Source organism: Onthophagus taurus, chromosome 7 (assembly GCF_036711975.1).
Source record: "Onthophagus taurus isolate NC chromosome 7, IU_Otau_3.0, whole genome shotgun sequence".
NCBI lineage: Eukaryota > Metazoa > Arthropoda > Insecta > Coleoptera > Scarabaeidae > Onthophagus > Onthophagus taurus.
The window spans coordinates 28,513,914-28,533,263 of NC_091972.1; the positions used below are offsets into that span (position 1 = coordinate 28,513,914).

Sequence of the window (19,350 nt, forward strand, 5' to 3'; positions counted from 1 at the left end):
TTGTGATTAAAATATTCTTTATTAATAATTCTATTACAAATTAATTACATTAAAGTGTAAAATTTACCTATACACAAACATTCAAATTCCATTTATATCAATTAAAAAAAGGGTTTTAACAATAAAATTTATCATGTACAACAAAATATTAAAAAATAGTCAATTACATCAAAAATACATTATTTCAATTACCAACAATATAAAAAACATATCCTAAAAAATATAAATAAATAAATTAATCACAGCCGGTTGTATAAATCTTGTGTAGAAAATTCTAATTGAGGAGTTAAAACATCTAAGTTTTCCTCCAAAACATTCTCATATTTTTCCTGCGTTGTTTCCATTGTGACGACATCATTATCTTCAACGTCTTTTACTCTTTTAGGTACTAATAAATGAGTACCATCTCCAGGTTCCTCGTCGGTTAAATCAAATCGTGAGGAGCTTGGAGTGGGTTCATGACGTTCCATGCTTTCTTCCTCCGTGTCATAATCCGATTCGGTATAATTGCTACTTTCCGAATCGGATAATTGTTCTATATGGTCAGATTTTTTATTCTTTTTGTTTATAGGTAACAATAGTTCGGATTCCATGGGTTGTTGATCGGGATCGATGTTTTTACGTTTTAAGATGTTTGTAAGGAAACGAATTCGTTTCTTCTTTTCATTAAGTAAAAGTATAAAATTGCTGTACATTTCTTGCTCCCATTTTGATTTGCGTTCGATAAATTCTATTAATTTGTCTTCGTAAACATTCTTTTCTGATTAAAAATTAAATTAATTAATTAGGATATATACTTTTTATAAACATTTTGAAACATATGGTTATATGAAGCTGTATAGAGCAATAGTAATTTCCTTGTCAGAAAAAAGATACAGAAAATGAAATACTCATAGCATAAATGTAATGAAAATTTCATTAATTTTAAGCTGTTAATAGCAGTATATTTTTAGTGTATATCTCCATTTCAACAATTATTTTGCTGAAATTCCAAGTTTACATTAGTTAAACTAAAACTAGAAACTTTCGGGTTAAGCCGTACATCTTTTGCAAAAGTGTTTGACGTTTCGGATGTCATGTTGCAACCTTCTGTCAAAGTTCGAAATGATGAACTCTAACCGATGAGTTTGAAAATTCATAAACCGGATGTCTCTATTGTCTCTATTGTCAGTGCCATAAATTCTCCAGCCTACTATCTGGTAAACCACCTTGCTATAATTCTGTTTCCTTTTGTAAGCAAAACAGAGCTTATCATCGACTATTTTAACTTTAAGGTAGAATTCTACGAGCATGCGAAGGGGCAGCCACGTGATCGCCTTTGCCACCAGTAATTGCGACTTTCTAAATGGAGATTTTTGAAAGATTAGGCGGTAAGGAAGAGACCATGGAAAGCAAGGCTTGGTCTTGGTTACGTGGATAATATCTTTGTGATCTGTAGCACGGAAAAGAGCGTTTCCAGAAGTCCTTAAACTATCTGAACCGGCAACACTCCATAATCAAATTTATCATAGAAACGGAAGCTGCAAATTAGTTACCTTTTGTGACGAAAGGCGTGGAGCTGAAAATTACTACCAAAGGATGACAAGAGATGCTATAGAGGTCTATTGACACAGGAGTAACATGCAACGAGAAGACGGCTGGGATCTTAACACTTTATCGACCGCTAGCCTATTAATCGGCTTTTAGTTATCGACGGGTTTCGTCTGACTATTGTCTGAGACAAACAAACGTGTAATAATAATAATAATAATAATTTTATTGAATAAGTATGATTATACATTATTCTCGTCAATAATATACAGTTCGTAAGACTCAAAATATTACAATATTGCAAACAATTATTAATTTTTTTTTTTTATATATTTGGAAAGTTCTTGTCCGCAAGGTATTCCTCAATTGAATAATACTCTTTTTCCAATAATATTCGTTTAACTTTCTGTTTGAACCTTTTGTTATTCAACTCTTTTATTTTCGATGGCAATGCATTGTACAATTTGACCGATATATAGTTGAAAGTATTCTGGGATTTTTTAATTCTGTGATATGGTATTAACAGACTACTTTCATGGTTGCGTTCACAACGCTTACTCGATTCACCCAGGTTTAACCCTAGTCGTTCATAATGACATCCATGTGGACAACATATATAATAATGGATGTCATTATAAACGACTAGGGTTAAACCTGGGTGAATCGAGTAAGCGTTGTGAACGCAACCCATGACGCGTGTTGTAGATATGTAGATAATTTTCTTTTTAAGTTTGTTACATGGTCCAACCACGTTAAAGTTTCGGACAGCATAATGCCTAGAAAATTTATCTTTTGAATTTCAGTGTCTTTGTCTCTTTTAGTTTCATTTTGTTTATTTCAAACCATTTTTTTGCATCGGCTAATGATGTTTGCGTTTTATTTTTAAGTTGCTGAAAATCATTTCCTTGGTTGATAACAGACGTGTCATCTGCATAGAGACAAATGGAAAGCGCCTTCACATTTTCTGGCAGATCATTTATATATATCAGAAAAAGTATAGGCCCAAGCACAGAACCCTGAGGTACTCCTGTCTCCATAGATTTCCATTCCGAGTGTATACCTTTCCAATATACTTGTTGTTCTCTCTGATCCAGGTAGGAGGCTAATAAATTATATGCAGTAGCTTTAAAGCCATATTTATATAATTTTTCTCTTAAAATTCTGTGGTGTACCATATCAAAAGCCTTGCTGAGATCACAAAAGGCTATTTGCGTGTATTTCTGTTAGTCAAAACCATCTGCTATTTTTTGGATAACATTTGGTAACGCTGTTATGGTTGATCTGCCTTGTATGTACCCATGCTGATATTTGGTTATGAGATCTTCTTCTTCTAAATATTCCATTATCATTCTCTTTATGACAATTTCAAATACTTTCGACATCGCCGGTAATATTGATATAGGTCTATATTTGCCACAATCGTTTGGGTCCCCTGGTTTCGTAATTGGTGTTACTTTCACTCGTTTGAGTTCCAGTGGGAAAACACCTTCTGTCAAACATTTGTTTAGTACTACTACCAGTTGTTTACTAATTTGTTCTTCTATTTCTTTTAGCAGTTTTACTGAAAAGCCATAAATATCTGTTGTGTTCGTGCTTTTCATGTTTTTAATGATTTGTGTGACGTCATCTATAGCTTTCTATAGCTTCTATTGCATTTAAGAACTTCTTTGATTTTACTGTTACCAGATCCACTGCTTCCATTTGATTTAACATATTATTTTGTGTTAAAACGGTTGACTGTCCAATAGCAATGAAATAATTATTGAGAACATTTGCGTTCAGTGTGGTCTTAACTTCACTTTTAATGCATCCTTTACCTACTTCTTCCTTTGTTATTTTCCAAGCTGCTTTTATTTTGTTTTCTGCGTTATTTATATACTTTGCATAAGCTTCTTTTTTCGCTATGTCAACTTCATTTCTGTATTGTTGCTTAAATGCTTTATACGTGTTTTTATGTATATTATCTCCTGTTACTTCTAAAATCGTATATAGCGCATCAAGTTGATTTTTCATTTTGGCTAGTTTATCTGTTTCCCATTTTAAATTTAATTTCCCTACAGACGTTTTTACAGGTTGTTCTGGAAACGCCCTTTTAAAACATATCATGAGGATTTCATGATATTTTGTGTAAGTTGTTTGTGCATGTATTTGTGACCAATTGGTGCACAAGAGAGCAATTGCTCTCTTCTAATAAACGTTTGAAAATCTCTGTTAGTAGCGTTTATACTTCTTCTTTGTGTTATTTTAATTTCTAGTTTTCCAGATGTCAAGTTACAAGATGCTTTTTGTGCTAAATGATTACCTAAATGAAGGTTGACAGTCTTTACAACGCTTTTCTGCAAGAATCTATTAGCAAAAATGTTGTCCACACATCTTTTACCTCCCACCCTTGAAGGTTCATCAAACATGGGATACAGACCATACTCTGACATAGTACTTAGAAAATTGTCCTTCACTTTTGTTTTTTCATTTACACAAATATTGAAGTCTCCAAGTATTAATATATTTTTATTAGTTTGTGTATTTGTTGTATAATCTAAAATTTTTTGCAGCCGTTCAAAAAACTCCTCGACATCACCATCAGGAGGGCGGTATATTTGTATAATTATCGATTTTAATTTTGGAATTAATACTGAACATAGCTCCAAACATCGTTCTTTATTAAAGTCAGATAAATCAAATATCTCAAAGAAGTATTGTTCTTTTATAATAATAGCCACTCCACCGTGTCTATATGATGTTCTACAATTGTAGGTCGCAAGTTTGTATTTTGGCAGATTTAAGGTTAGTTAATTTGTTGTCTCTGACATCCAATGTTCTGTAATTCCTAATATGTCTGTATTTGAGTTTGTTTTAAGTATATATTGAAGCTGGTTGATTTTTATTGATAAACCTTGTACATTAATATTTATTAAATTCACTACTTTTTTTTGTGTTTGTTGGTAATTTATTTATTGTACTAGTTAATATTTTCTTCTTAGAATTTTTTAACCTATGTTCAGTTTTCTGGCAGTTTTGAAGAAAAAACGATTTATTTTTGTACCATAAGGCCATATATCAGATGATTTTACCGTTTCTAAATGCAACAAGTTAAAACTGATTTTGAAAGATGAATACTCTTCTGGTCTTCAGTTTTAACATTTGACGTTTTCTATGCCCTTTGAAGATAAGTACTCTGATACATCCTTTTCTTCAGTTTCAACAGCTAAGCCGCAAATATGTAAGTGAGTTAATCTGTCTATACCCTTGATCATTAGAGTATTTTGAGCTGAACCATGAATTATATTTTTATTATTTCTTTTATAGTCTTATTATATTTTTTTCAAATTTAGACTTGTCCAGAATAGTTCCCGACATTTGGTAACAGATTTAAGTTTTTTCAGTATCATAACTAAAGATAAATATAATGGAAATGTTGCTTACATGCAGTCGGGCTCGTCAAATATCAAGTACCACATCATTTTATGGGGAAGAGTTTTGTACTCTTCAAGAACGTTTTGAAGTCTAACCAGAGACTTTTGTTTTACAGCATGGCATCAATTCAGTGCAATTTCTGATATTTTCTTGAAATTCAGGAAAGTTCCTGGCATTTGGTAATGATTTTATGTTTTTCCAGTATCACGGCAAAACTTCTTCATGCAATCTAGAATCCTCTCAGTATATTTACCGACTTTGTCTTACCGTTTTGAATTCGATTAACTTAATTTCAGAAATGTTTGTGATGTTTAGACTTTCACTAAATCAATTTCCAGATTAGCTTTTTTAGTCTGAAGTCTAACCGGAACAATTCACCAATTTTGCTTGCAATAACGCATCCATCCAATACAATTTCTTGAATTATGGAAACTTGTTTGTGTGTTTGGATTTTTGTTTGTGGGTTGGCAGTATGGAAAGAGCATTTCATAAGAAAATAATGTTTTCTGATGAATCAACTTTTTCGACCAATAGTATTGTGGCTTCGCAACATGCACGATATTGAAGTGACTCTAATCCGCATTTCCAGACCACTGGATTGGGAGACAAGGACCAGTTCAGTGGCCTCCTAGGAGTCCAGATTTAACATTAATGGATTTTTTCCTATTGGGCCGATTGAACAAATTGATTGAAATTTTTATCAAGATTAACTTTTTTCGATAAAATTAAAAATAAAAAGGTTTTCCCTATTCAACACCTTTTTCGTGGACATACTGTATAGTGGCAACGTGTTTTATTTACCGAGATATACCTATACTATATTCCATACATAATGATGGTGCCCATTATGTCCCATTATGCCCACATAACTGTAGTTTTCCATCAAAACAAGAAGGTTGACGACTTTTTATATTTTACTACATTTTCAGATGCAGTAAATAATGTCACTGTGTATTAAACTGGATTTGTATGGGACTAGGGAGTGTTGTGATATACAGGTTGTTGCAATAAATCAGCATTTTAACACTACTTGAAATGTTTTGTGGAATTTAGTATTTGACCCTTACTTTCGGTTGTATATTAGTGATTTCCCTAATTATATGTTTGTAGACATTCATATGCAGATGACAGTATTATTTTAGTGGGGTCACATGGGGTCCCACAACATTTACACACAAGACATAGTAAATATTGGTATATTAAGTTTAATAATAAACTTGCGATGGTCAAAAGATAAAATGCAGAATAAGGAAGTATGAGAACTGTTACGATGGATAGAAGAGATTTTGAACGGAAATAAGGAAGAAATAGATGGGCAATTACCATTGGAAGATGGATCGAATGAGAGTATGGAAAACATAATCGAGGTAATGAAAGAAGCAATGGTGAAGAGAGAGTATAAGGGTAGACATAGATGCGGAGAGAGAGGAAGCGAATGGTGAGATAGTGGAAAGGAAGGCAAGAAGACAGATGATACAAGGAAGCAAGGAGGAAATACAGGGTGTTCAGAAATTGGCGGATAATCAAGACGTAGCGACATTCTACGACCGACTCCGAATCGAAAATCTTAATGTTAAAATGTTGTTCTACTATGTTGCCATGTGTTTTTCATAAAGATATGATAAATGAAAAACTTTAAAACAAACTTTAAAGCTAATGAAAATAACTTTAACAAAAAAAAACTAGTTTTCAAAATTCTTTTTATTCTAAATTACAGCTTATTTATCAACAGATATTGATTATTAATGATTATTTATGGAAAAATTATCCGACCTTTCAGAACCTCATGAAGACCTATGAAGCATAGTACAACATTTTACAATTAAAATTTTCGCTTTAGAATCGAACGAAGAATGTCGCTACGTGTAGATTATCCGCCAATTTCTGAACACCTCTGTATAAGGAGGCATATAGAGCAAAGAAATAGGGAAGAGAGCAAAGGGAAAGGGCAGAAATCCGTTCCATAAGGTACGTAACAGAAAGAGGAAAAAGCGGGAGGAGATGACTATGACTAATTGGAAAAAACATTTCATACAATTGCTGAAAGGGTGTATGGATCGGTAGAAGAGGGATGTGAAGAGGAGAATGAGGAAAAACGGTGTAGGCGAAATCGAGATAAAGGAATAAGTGAGGATATTGACGCAGTTAAATAAAGGAAGGGAATATGTGTTATAGAATGAGGTATACCTAGAAGCGAAAAGGGGGGAAATGGGAATGGGAAGGGAGAAAGGTGGAGGAGGTAGAAGAATGTATGTAGGATTTTACCTTTCGATAATGGGGAGCAGATACGAAGCTGGAAGGAAAAATATTTGGAAAAGGTTTGTGTAGAAGGAAAATAATGCTTGATGGATTGGTAAGGTGTGGTGTAAATATGGGGTTGAAAGACCACAAGATGGTCTTGGGGTTGAACAGGGAGACTCTGTGATATATGTATAGTGAGAGAGGAGTTGAACAGGAGAGTGGAAGCAAATAGAAGAATAATAAAGTACGAAGATGGGCGAAAGCGACTGTACGGTTTTAGGAGAGTGTTAGAGGGAGATGAAGACTGAGATCCATAATCATTAATCATAATCAAACTTGCAAGAGCATTATTCGTCCTATATGATCGAATATAGGATATGATCGATAGTACATTATAATACACTGTTGGAAATAATTCACGAGCACATCCTATATAATCTGAACGCGTGAAGATAAATCCATAATATTTGCGGAGTACAAAGGTTTACTGTAGACGAGTTTATTCAGGGAGTTTCGAGTTGTTCCGTCGCGGCATTGTTGACTGAGCCGCCCTTCCAAGTGGAACATTCCGTCGCTATGGAGACCGAAGTGGATGGAAAACACCGGTCGTTTTTAGTGTGGTGTGAGGGACCACATTGTTATCGTACTCTGTGCACAATGGATGGGCGATCGCGTTACTTAAGCGAGTTTGAGCAAGGATTGTTTGTGAGTATGCACATTAAGGGTGTATCGTTCTGTGAAATTTCGCGTCGTCTCGAGCGGTCGTTATCGGCAGTACAACGGGCATGGCGAGAATGGTCTGAGGTAGGACATAGGTACCTTCAGCCGCGGCCGGGACGGCCGTGCGCGTCCCCAGCACACGAGGATGGCACTCTTGTGCTCAGCGCTTTAGCGTCGTGTGTGTCCTCCTCAAGGCAACTTGGAGCTGTTTGGCCACCGGCAGGAGAAGGCGCACTCACTACGCGAACTGTACGGCGGCGTTTGGTGGATAGTGGACTGCGCGCGCGTTGTGCGATACAGCGGATTCCAGTAACACCCGAGCACCGCAGCATACGTCACGAGTGGGTCGACGCTAGGCATTAGTAGGTTGCCGAGTAGAGGGACATTTTGTTTTCCGACGAATCAAGATTCGAATTGAGCACCGGTGATGCGCGAATTTTAGTTCGTCGGAGCCGTGGTGATCGTCTACTCGAGCAGTGTGTGCAAGAGCGCCCTATCCACTGACAACAGAGCATTATGGTATGGGGTGCGATTACATATGGTGGACGTACACGTCTGCTACGTGTATAGCAGACCATGACGGGTCAACGATACGTAGATGAGGTGCTACGGTCCGTTGTGCTTCCCTACGTTCGGCGGCTCCCAGGTCTGCTATACATGCACGACAACGTAAGACAACACATCGGGCGTGTTGTACAGACCTTTGTGGAAGAGCACCGTATACTAATGCTTCCATGGCTAGCTCGGTTTCCGCATCTGAATCCGATCGAACATGTTTGGAACATGACTGGTCGGAGACTTCTACGTTATCCGGCTTCCTCCGGCTAACGTTGAGGAGCTATGGAGGCGAGTTGAGGTGGCATGGTTGGCCATCCCTCTCGCTACAATATAGCGACTTATAGACTCCATGCCACGTCGTGTAGCGATGGTACGCGAAGCTCACGGGGGATACTGTCGCTATTGATGTTTCTCCTCCCAGCAGAGTTGTGCCGCTCTCCATGGGAGAGTAAGTTACACTACTTTAGTACTACTTCCATACCAAATTTTATTGCGCTAGACACACGCGTTCAGGTTATACAGGGTGTGCTCGTGAATTATTTCCAACAGTGTAAAAAAGCTGAAATAACTAAAAGTCCACTCATTCTAATAACTGTTGATTGTTTCTTATGCTATTACATTTCTCTGTAATGCGATGCCATAATTCTGCTTGCGACGCAACTGAAGAAGAATACACAGATTCTTTTTGTATTTATCTTGGGTGCCAAACTAGTGGGCAATTATTTCCACGTCTTATCCATTTATTTGGATACTGGCGATTCAATAAATCACTAACAATAACACTAAAATGAACCAGTCAAACAAATCTGGCAGACTCTTTTGAAGAAATTTCAAAAGGAGTGAAAAATGTTTTAGAATTAAATTCCACATGAAATGAGGTAATAATGTATTAAATCCACCAAAAGGTTAAAAACGTGTGTCAAAATTTATTGGACCATCACCCTTAATCAATCCTTTCAAATGCCTCAATTGATCTCAACTTGCTACCAATTAATACCGTTGGTACACTCATAACATACAGGGATGTCCTGAAACTCAACGTCTGTTCTGGTAAATATAAGAAAAAAATTCCATGTCTTTTAGTTAAGTGGTAATAGACATATTTTTGAAAACGTTAAAAATCGTTCCCGTACATCATATCTTTAGATACTACGGTCAGAAATGCTCGCAATTTAATAGTGAATTTTTTAATAATATATTCCTTGTGAACCATGCTATTATAGAAATCACAAATCAAACAACAAAAATCGTTAGTTTTGCAAAAAAAAACTATTAGTTTGATCGAGTTAAGGTTAAAAGATGGCCTGTTTAGTCAAGCTTCCAAAATGATACAACACTTGCCATTTTTCTTTTCATAAAAAATATTACTGCCTGTTTTTATTAATTTTATAGCATTATTTTCTTAAAACTAAAGCAAATGCTCAAATTGTTTGCCGTCGGCACTAATACAAGCTCTGCATCGTCGCAGAAAAGATCTTTTTACTAGTTGTGTAAATCTCTTTGCATTTATTTTTTCTGCTGCTGTATAAATATTGTGGCACAGTTCGGCAAGATTTTCAATCGGTTTTTAATACACTGTTTCTTTTATGCAATCCTAATAACAAATCAAGGGGATTTATGCCCAGAGATATCCATCTTTCTGGCTATTCTGTATGCAATAATACAGAACAAGCACATAGTACAGGACAAGCATAATGAGCTGGGTAACCATCTTGTTGAAACCACATTTCTCTGTAGATATTGAGTGGCACATCTTCTAAGAAACTTGTTAAATTATTTTGGAGGAAATACAAATAACATATGAAAGTATGAATTTTTTAAATAATTTTTTGCAGAAAAACAAGCAATAATATTTTTTTAGGAAAAGAAAAATGGCAAGTGTTATACCATTTTGGAATCTTGACTAAACAGGCCATCTTTTAAAATAACTTGCCAAGGGTGTTGAACTACTCCTTTGTTTAGAAATCGTGTGTCAAACTAAATAGACATAAATTCTTTCAACCTTAACTCAATCAAAATACATTTTTTTGCAAAACTAACGGCTTTTGTTGTTTGATTTGTGACTGCTATAGTAGCATGGTTCATAAGGAATACATTATTTAAAAAATCACTATTAAATTGCAAACATTTCTGACTGTAATACCTAAAGATTTGATGTACGGGAACGATTATTAACATTTTCAAAAATATGTTTATTACCACTTAACTAAGAGACAGAATTTTTTTCTTATTTTTACCAGAACAGGTATGAGTTGGCCTCTCACCCGGGGGCCCGCTTGAAGTTGAGTTTCGGGACACCTGTATACCAAATTTGGTTTTTCTAGCTTAATGTATTATATTAGACGCCACGAGAGCTGGCAGTAAATCATCGTTTTCCGCTCTTATAAATGCCATACGTAGTTCACAAGCCGCTAGAGAGTAAGGTGTGCTAGAAAGAGATAGCATTACTTTAATATGTCTGCTGTACAATTCAAATGGCCACGTCGAAAAAGTACGTCTGTTCTTCTAGGGGATGTAACTCTATAATTATAACTTCAAATCGAAACGTCTTGTAAGCGTTGTCATGAATCTGTTAGTGTTTTCACAAGCCAAAAATGTTTTCTTTGAAAGAAAAATCATTAAATAATATCTTTGACAATGTTTGACATATAATCTCCATTACTAACATAACCTACATTTAAATGTATGCGGCGAAATAATCTAAGTCCATATCTTGATTCATACCATTTTTAAGTGATCTGTCACTGCCAGCTCTCGTGGTTTCTACTACACTAAGATATTTTATGTTTTAAAAATTTAAGACCCAACTTTGAAGGCTTATAACTCCTCAGGGGTACAACTTAGTATACAGGTGATTCAAAAAACCGCTGACAGACTTCTAGAGTAGATAACACACGAAAAATTAAGTTGAAAAGTCTTAATATACATGGGGTCGCAAATGCCTCCTTAACGAGATACAGCGGATCAAAGTTTCTTTAAAATTAAACATTACCTGCAATAAAGAGCCCTTTTTTAAAAATATTTTCAACTCCACTGCTAATTTTGTCAAACGGGCATGTTTAAATTTCATTAGATAAAATTGCATTCTTTTTATTTTTATTTTTCTTATTTTATTTAATTCCATTAGATTGTATATTTTCGTTTTATTTTCGTGCCGAAATTTTTGTGTACGTTCGTTCCGCCCGCAAGTAAAAAAACCAGTTTTCGTTTTCTTAAAAATTGCTGTTACGACACAGAATAAAGTGAGTTTTCAATGATGTTTGGTGCCTTTTCTTTTTCAACAATTTTCGTTCATAAATTTGGTCTCATTGGAGTTCTAAGTGCATATTCAAGACAGTAAAAAAAAAAAGCAAGTATAATTTTCATTAACATTGTCGAGATCACATATTTAGTAGATCAATTTTTTCTTCAAAAACTATCGTGAATAGATTAATCTAAAACAATTTTTGGTCCTTCGAGCCGGATCTACGTTTGAATTCTTCCGGTCGGATGTCCGGTGAATATGTGGGATCACTTGCTGGTTTACATGCTGGTTCGAAAATTGGACGCGGAAACTGTAAAAGACTGGGAAAAATCAATTGGTCATTCTCGCGATCCTGTGCCATTTGGAGACCTCGAAGAGTTTCTTGTCGGTCGTGTTTATACTTTGGAAGCAATTGAAAAGCTCACAAAAAGTAAACCGCAAACGTTGTCTAAACTATCCAATGTAAAAGTTCATAACGCTTCTGCTCCTACGGCCGGGTGTTCTTTGTGCGGCGGTGCTCATTATATTGCATCATGTCAAACATTCCTCGCGAAAACCGCGGCGCAACGTTCAGAATTGGTACTTAATCGAGGATTGTGTTTTAACTGTTTGGGGCCGCATATCGTACGAAGGTGTCGGGTTTTAAAACGGTGTCGTATCTGCCGAAAGCCTCATCATACCACTCTTCACGAGGCACCACCGGTAACGCAGGCGTTCACCCAAAGAGACGGCTCTGTTCAACCTGAAACAGGTGGCACGTCCAATCAACAACAACCAAGCACAATAAATGCGCAAATCTCAACATCAAGCCATTTACTTCATTCGTACCACATTCACACGCCGGTGATACTAGCTACGGCTTTGATCTTCGTATCAGACTCTCGGGGAGAATCTATAATTGTTCGCGCATTAATTGATCAGGGCTCAGAAGTTTCTTTTATAAGCGAGTCTTTGATGCAGCGACTTCGTCTTCAACGACGATCAGCAAGTGTACCCATCTCCGGCATCGGTTCGCAAAAACTGAGTATCTCCAGTGGTATAACGACGGTTCGGTTGTGTTCGCGTACAAACCCATTTGTATCGTTTAATGAGGAAACTCTAATTCTACCCAAACTTACAGCATATTTACCCCAAAAACGATCAGCTCACCTTCCGTTTGAGCTAACCGATCTTCCGCTAGCGGACCCTGAGTTTACATCGCCTCGAAGAATAGAATTAATTCTTGGTGTTAGTTTATTTTCTAAAATTTTACAATCCGGGGTTAAACGAAGTCGCGACGGCGGTTTGATTGCGCAGCAAACTTCTTTCGGGTGGATTCTTTCCGGAGTTTTGTCGGACCAACCGTTAACAGATTCAAATCCGCACGGATTTCAATGTTCCGTTGATCGAGAGTTTATAGATTTGATTCAACGCTTCTGGAAGCAGGAAGATGATTCTGCTACTGTCCCGCGCCTTTCGACTGATGAACGCGAATGCGAAGAACATTTCGTTCGAACACATACTCGTAAAGATAATGGGCGTTTTGTGGTGCGGTTGCCGTTCAGAAGGTCGCCAAGCGAGTTGGGGGTTTCATATCCGGTTGCCATTCAAAACTTTAAGCGGTTAGAATTGAGATTCGCGCGGAACGAGAAATTTAAAATCGAATATGAACGATTCATAAATGGATACATCGAACTAGGACATATGCGCTGCGTGCCATTAAATTTAAACATTCGTAATTTTTATTTACCGCATCACGGTGTCATCCGCGAATCTAGTTCGACGACACGGCTACGAGTAGTATTCAACGGTTCTCAGTTAACTTCCTCCGGGCTTTCGCTTAACGATTGTTTATACACCGGACCTAAGCTTCAAACCGAACTCGTTGATGTACTTTTGCGGTGGAGGCGCCATCCAATTGCTATCGCATGCGACCTCGAGAAAATGTATAGACAAATTCGACTTCATGAAATGGATCAACCATTCCAGCGTATTGTCTGGAGAAATAATTGTTCACAAGAACTTCAAAATTTTGAATTGACCACTGTCACATATGGTCTTTCATGTGCTCCGTACTTAGCAATCCGTTGTTTACGCCAGCTAGCCTCCGAGCATTCTGAAGCGCAACCGTTCGGTGCCGTAATTCTTCAACACGACACGTATGTAGATGATATTCTTTCCGGCGCGGATAACGTCGACGAGGTACAGGAAGTAATTTTCCAATTGACTCAAGTATTAAAGGCGGGCGGATTCACTGCGCGAAAGTGGATATCAAACGTTCCGGCAGCTATTTCCATACTGACGCCCGATTTACTAGCCGAATCTCGTACATTAAATATCGAAGATGACAAGTCTCCTCGAGCATTGGGACTTATGTGGAATAATGCATCTGATCACTTTCTCTTTTGTTTCAACAACCTTTATGACTCTATTGATAAAGTAAATAAACGTACCGTACTTTCGTTCATCGCGCGATTGTTCGATCCCCTCGGCTGGCTTTCGCCTCTGATTATTACCGCGAAAATATTCATGCAAAATCTTTGGACTCGTAATCTTGAGTGGGATCAACCACTCCCGGAGGATCTTGAACGGCAATGGAAAACGGTTGTTGATGATTTTCGCGGTGTTCCGATGATAAGGGTACCGCGATGGTTGGGTTTGGGTCGGTCGGTAAATTCGATTCAGTTGCACGGTTTTGCTGACGCGTCCACTAGTGCTCATGGAGCGGTAGTTTATTTGCGTGTTTTTGATAACGAAGAAGTTCGCGTATCCGTCGTGTTTTCTAAAAGCAAAGTGGCGCCGCTTAAAGTTGTCACTATCCCGCGTCTCGAATTATGCGCGTGTGTATTGCTGGTTCGGTTGGCAAGGCGTGTGAGGTCAGCTTGACGTTCCCGACATCCCCATTCATCTCTGGACTGACTCTACTGTGGCTCTGGCGTGGATCTGCAGTCAACCATCGAAATGGAAGGACTTCGTCCGCAACAGGGTCACCGAGATCCACGATCTACCGGAGGCGCAATGGCGTTATGTTCCCAGCGGAGAAAATCCCGCCGACTTCGTATCGCGAGGAGTTCCCGTTCGACAGCTTCAGGAGGCGACGCTGTGGTGGTCTGGACCTGCATGGTTGTCTTCATCTTCCGGTGACTGGCCATCTCTCCATCCGGACTTTTCTTCTGAATCAGAACGAGAAAAACGTTCAACTCCTGCATCACATACTGCGACTCCGTCTGATGAAGGGTGGAATCTCAAACACCGATATTCCTCACTCAATAAACTATTACGCGTCACCGCATGGTGTTCGCGAATATTTTCAAAATTTAGTTATGTTTCAGACGTTTTAACACCCGATGAAGTGGATAGGGCTCTAATGTTTTGGGTTCAAGAGTGCCAGCAATTTTCTTTTCGTGAGGAAATTAGAGAGTTGTTGGGCGGTCGAGTAATTTCAAGGTCCAGTCCATTATTCATCGACGGGAATGGCTCTCTCCGCATTACCGGGAGACTTAGATTCGCAAATCTAGACTGGGATGAAAAACACCCTCTTATTCTACCCAAGAGATCCCGCATCACCGAGTTGTTGATTGACAGCCACCACAGACGAACGTTACATGGAGGAACGCAACTCACCTTATCATCAATTCGACGACGCTTTTGGATTGTCGGGGGTCGTGTTCCAGTAAGAGCTTTTATTCAGAAGTGTATGGTTTGTGCAAAGCAGCGGGTCGTAACCAGTCAACAATTGATGGGACAACTGCCTGCACCTCGTGTTACTCCATCTAGACCTTTTCTGCACACCGGAGTGGATTACGCCGGACCATTTCTGCTCCGTACATTCCGAGGACGTGGTGGTAAAACGTATAAGGCTTACTTAATTCTTTTTGTGTGTTTAGCCACGTCAGCTGTGCATCTTGAGCTTGCAACCGATTACACGACTTCCGGCTTTATGGCGGCATACAAGAGATTTTCTGGCCGTAGAGGTATCAGTCGATGTCTATATAGCGACTGCGGAACCAACCTAGTGGGCGCCGATCGTGAACTTCGTTCATTATTCGCAGCAGCTTCGAAAAACTGGAAGGAAATAGCCAACATGCTGGTCGATGACGGTACGAAGTGGAAATTTAACCCTCCTGCGGCACCACACTTCGGTGGTAAATGGGAGGCCGGCGTCAAGTCTGTTAAGACACATTTAAAGAGGGTGGTTGGTTCTACGTTGCTCACTTATGAGGAATTCTCTACGATCCTTATACAAATCGAAGCCGTCCTAAATTCAAGACCCCTATGCTCGCTGTCCGACGATCCCAGTAGTTACGATGTGTTGACACCGGCTCACTTCCTCATAGGCGGTTCTCTGACAGTAGTGCCAGAACCATCTCTCGTTGACGAAAAGATTTCTCGTTTGTCTCGATGGCAGCTTTTGCAGCGGATGTTGGAGGATTTCTGGAATCATTGGCAAAGATTCTATTTGCAATCAATACAAAATGCCACCAAATGGCATGTTCCTCATAATTTGCCACAAATCGGACAACTGGTCTTAATTAAGGATGAACGCCTCCCCCCCGGTAAATGGACGCTTGCTCGTATTGAGAAAATTCACTATGGTCCTGATGGACACGCTCGAGTTGCAACGTTAAAAACACCGTCTACAACGTTAACACGTCCCTTCGTTCGTCTGTGTGTCCTCCCTTCAACTGAATAATAGACGCGCCCATTTTAATTATGTAATTTTTATTATATTTTGTTCCGTCGTAACGGTTTGTGATTAATATTTCAGTTTATTTTCATTGAGTACGATTCAGTCACAGTTGATTTCATTTTCCAAATTCAGTTTCCTCTTCCGGAATCTTTGTAATTCCATGTGGAAAATTAGCCGGAAGATCGCGTTCAATTTATATGAGTTTTTTTTTTTTCAATTATTTTTAAATGATTCAAATTATATTTTCTTTATTTTGTATTCGGTTGCCGAATGTTCGGCAAGGCGGGCGGTATGTTTAAATTTCATTAGATAAAATTGCATTCTTTTTATTTTTATTTTTCTTATTTTATTTAATTCCATTAGATTGTATATTTTCGTTTTATTTTCGTGCCGAAATTTTTGTGTACGTTCGTTCCGCCCGCAAGTAAAAAAACCAGTTTTCGTTTTCTTAAAAATTGCTGTTACGACACAGAATAAAGTGAGTTTTCAATGATGTTTGGTGCCTTTTCTTTTTCAACAATTTTCGTTCATAAATTTGGTCTCATTGGAGTTCTAAGTGCATATTCAAGACAGTAAAAAAAAAGCAAGTATAATTTTCATTAACATTGTCGAGATCACATATTTAGTAGATCAATTTTTTCTTCAAAAACTATCGTGAATAGATTAATCTAAAACAGGGCAGTATTTTCGTGTAAAAGTCATTAATTATCTATCAATTGGTCTCTTACAAAACTTTGATTAAAGCAACAGTTTTTGATTGAATTAACAAATTTTCTACAAACGTGTTTTTCTTAAAAACTGTTGCTTTAATCAAAGTTTGGAAGAGACCAATTGATAGATAATTGATCACTTTACACGCGTAGAGAGCAATGGCGTAGACAATATTTTTAATGCTTTTTATAACAGACAATGTTTAATTTTAAAGAAACTTTGATCCGCTATATCTCGCCAACGAGGTATTTGCGACCCCATGTATATTAAGACTATTCATCTTGATTTTTCGTGTATTATCTAGTCTAGAAGTCTGTCAGCGGTTTTTTGAACCACCCAGTATAGGCAAGTTGCGTTAAATCATCTTAATTTATTGTCCTCTACACGTCCCTGCTCTGTGTTAGTTCTTATGCGAATCATCCTGTATATCTATAAGCAATATATTTAGACCAACAAGTACTTTACACTCATTTATTTATTCTTGTCACATTGTTTAGTTTTTTTGCTGATATTATTTTACCCCTATTTTTATTAAAATGTTATTTTTATTTGATGCTGAAGTATCTGTTGGTTGACCTGAATAAATAAAATTATTACTACTATACTTTCAATGGCAGTCCAACACATAAATTAACCAATTTACAAAATCAACATGTCGGTTATGGTTGAAATAATTAATTGAAAAAGTTCAGGCTATAAACTAAAGGCACATCAAGAACTGTGGATCTTAGATCTTACATATTCAGTTTAGCCAAAAGTATGCAACATAAAAAGAATTTTGCTTTAATGACTTAGTTAAAGCAAGAAATTTCTGATTGCTCTTTGTACAGATAAATCTACCGAATTGCTGAATTTAATTTATATTCTTTTGAATAGAAATAGTTACCCTTCTCTATATCTTTTTTCTCTTTTTGAAGCATTTGAACATGGCTAACAAGTTCATTATGTTTTTCCATTAAATCATCAAGTATTTTGTATATACTTTCATGAAAATCCATCTAAAATCATTGAATATATTCAATACAATAATAATTTAAAGAACATTTGGTACAAACCTGTTTTAATTTAGTAACAAAAAACAAAAACACTCTGACTCCAGATTTATGATTAATTGTGAACTCTGCATTTTCATTTTCCTCATTTCCATCTTTTATATAAGTAAGATTAAAAAACACATCTGGGTTGCCATTACTTAAATAATCTTGTAATGTAGCATAATATTCTTTAGTACTTTGATTTCGTTCACTTGCCAATTTTTCAATCTCTTCTTCTGATACCTAATGCACAAAAATAAACATACAAACTTTAAATTGAATTATTCATTTTACCTGTGTGTACCAAGCTTTCTTCGCCAGTATCGTTATATCAAAAGAAGATTCTTTCCAAACCGCTTTTGCCTTGAATGTTAATGTTTTATCTTCATTGTGAAGCGTTAGCATAGCTTCAGGCATCGTTTTTCCGTTTATTCTTCTCCCAGACAGTTACTAACGTCAATAATTATGCAGTCAATTATGATTAAATTGTTACAATAAAAATAAATTATAATTGAAATAGGCCATGAATTTGGACTGTTTTTAATCTTGAAGACCAAAGTACTTGCAAATAATTGATATTTTGATTATTTCTTTGTTTGGATAATTTGTAGGTATGCTGCTTTATAAGACACTTATAGTAGTTATTAACTTTATTAGAATTTAGTGAGAAAAATTCACAATAGAATCAACAGCACGAATATCCTCAAAACAGTGACGACAGTGACATTCTGAGAATTTTTTTAGGTTATCTATTTATTTTGTATATTTTGTTGCCTACACGAACATAATAGCCTTGTTTATAGATATACAATATATCTATAATAGTATATCTATATATAGTATATCTATATATAGTATATCTATATATAGTATATCTATATATAGTATATCTATATACAGGATGGTCCGTTACTAATGGGACACAGAGCAACAGTGAATTCCTTACATATAATTATTACGATTTAACCCAATTTATCTTAGTCCAATTGTTAATAATATCGAAGATACAGATGGTTAAAGTTAATACTTTATTTTCGTTTTTCTTTAATAATTTCGTTGTCTCTTACATTATGAACATGAAAATTGGTACATTAGTATTTTTTTAGACGATAAATAATAAATTGGTATTAGTTTTGATTTCTTTTTCAGATGGCGCTGTCTACCTTAAAAAAGCACCCTTAAAGCAGTCATATCTTTTTCATCGTTAAAATTTTTACAACTCACATAAC

The 19,350-nt window shown here is 36.6% G+C and overlaps 1 protein-coding gene across 1 annotated transcript; it reads right to left on the reverse strand.

Moving 5' to 3' along the window:
- Nucleotides 1-18,931, reverse strand: LOC111418323 (DNA repair protein XRCC4-like). Its single transcript, XM_071197365.1, has 4 exons — nucleotides 18,416-18,931; nucleotides 18,143-18,364; nucleotides 17,974-18,085; nucleotides 1-760 (listed from the first exon to the last, which is right to left on the reverse strand). Exons 1-4 carry the CDS (start codon nucleotides 18,536-18,538, stop codon nucleotides 240-242), a joined length of 978 nt encoding a protein of 325 aa, XP_071053466.1. The 5' UTR covers nucleotides 18,539-18,931; the 3' UTR covers nucleotides 1-239.
- Nucleotides 18,932-19,350: the final 419 nt, after the last annotated feature.

Coding starts and splice junctions, on each gene's coding strand:
- LOC111418323 (XM_071197365.1), bottom strand. CDS start 18,538: ATGCCTGAAGCTATGCTAACGCTTCACAATGAAGATAAAACATTAACA. Junction 18,365..18,415: donor AGAAAGCTTGGTACACACAG/GTAAAATGAATA, acceptor TTTGTGCATTAG/GTATCAGAAGAAGAGATTGA. Junction 18,086..18,142: donor TTGTTACTAAATTAAAACAG/GTTTGTACCAAA, acceptor CAATGATTTTAG/ATGGATTTTCATGAAAGTAT.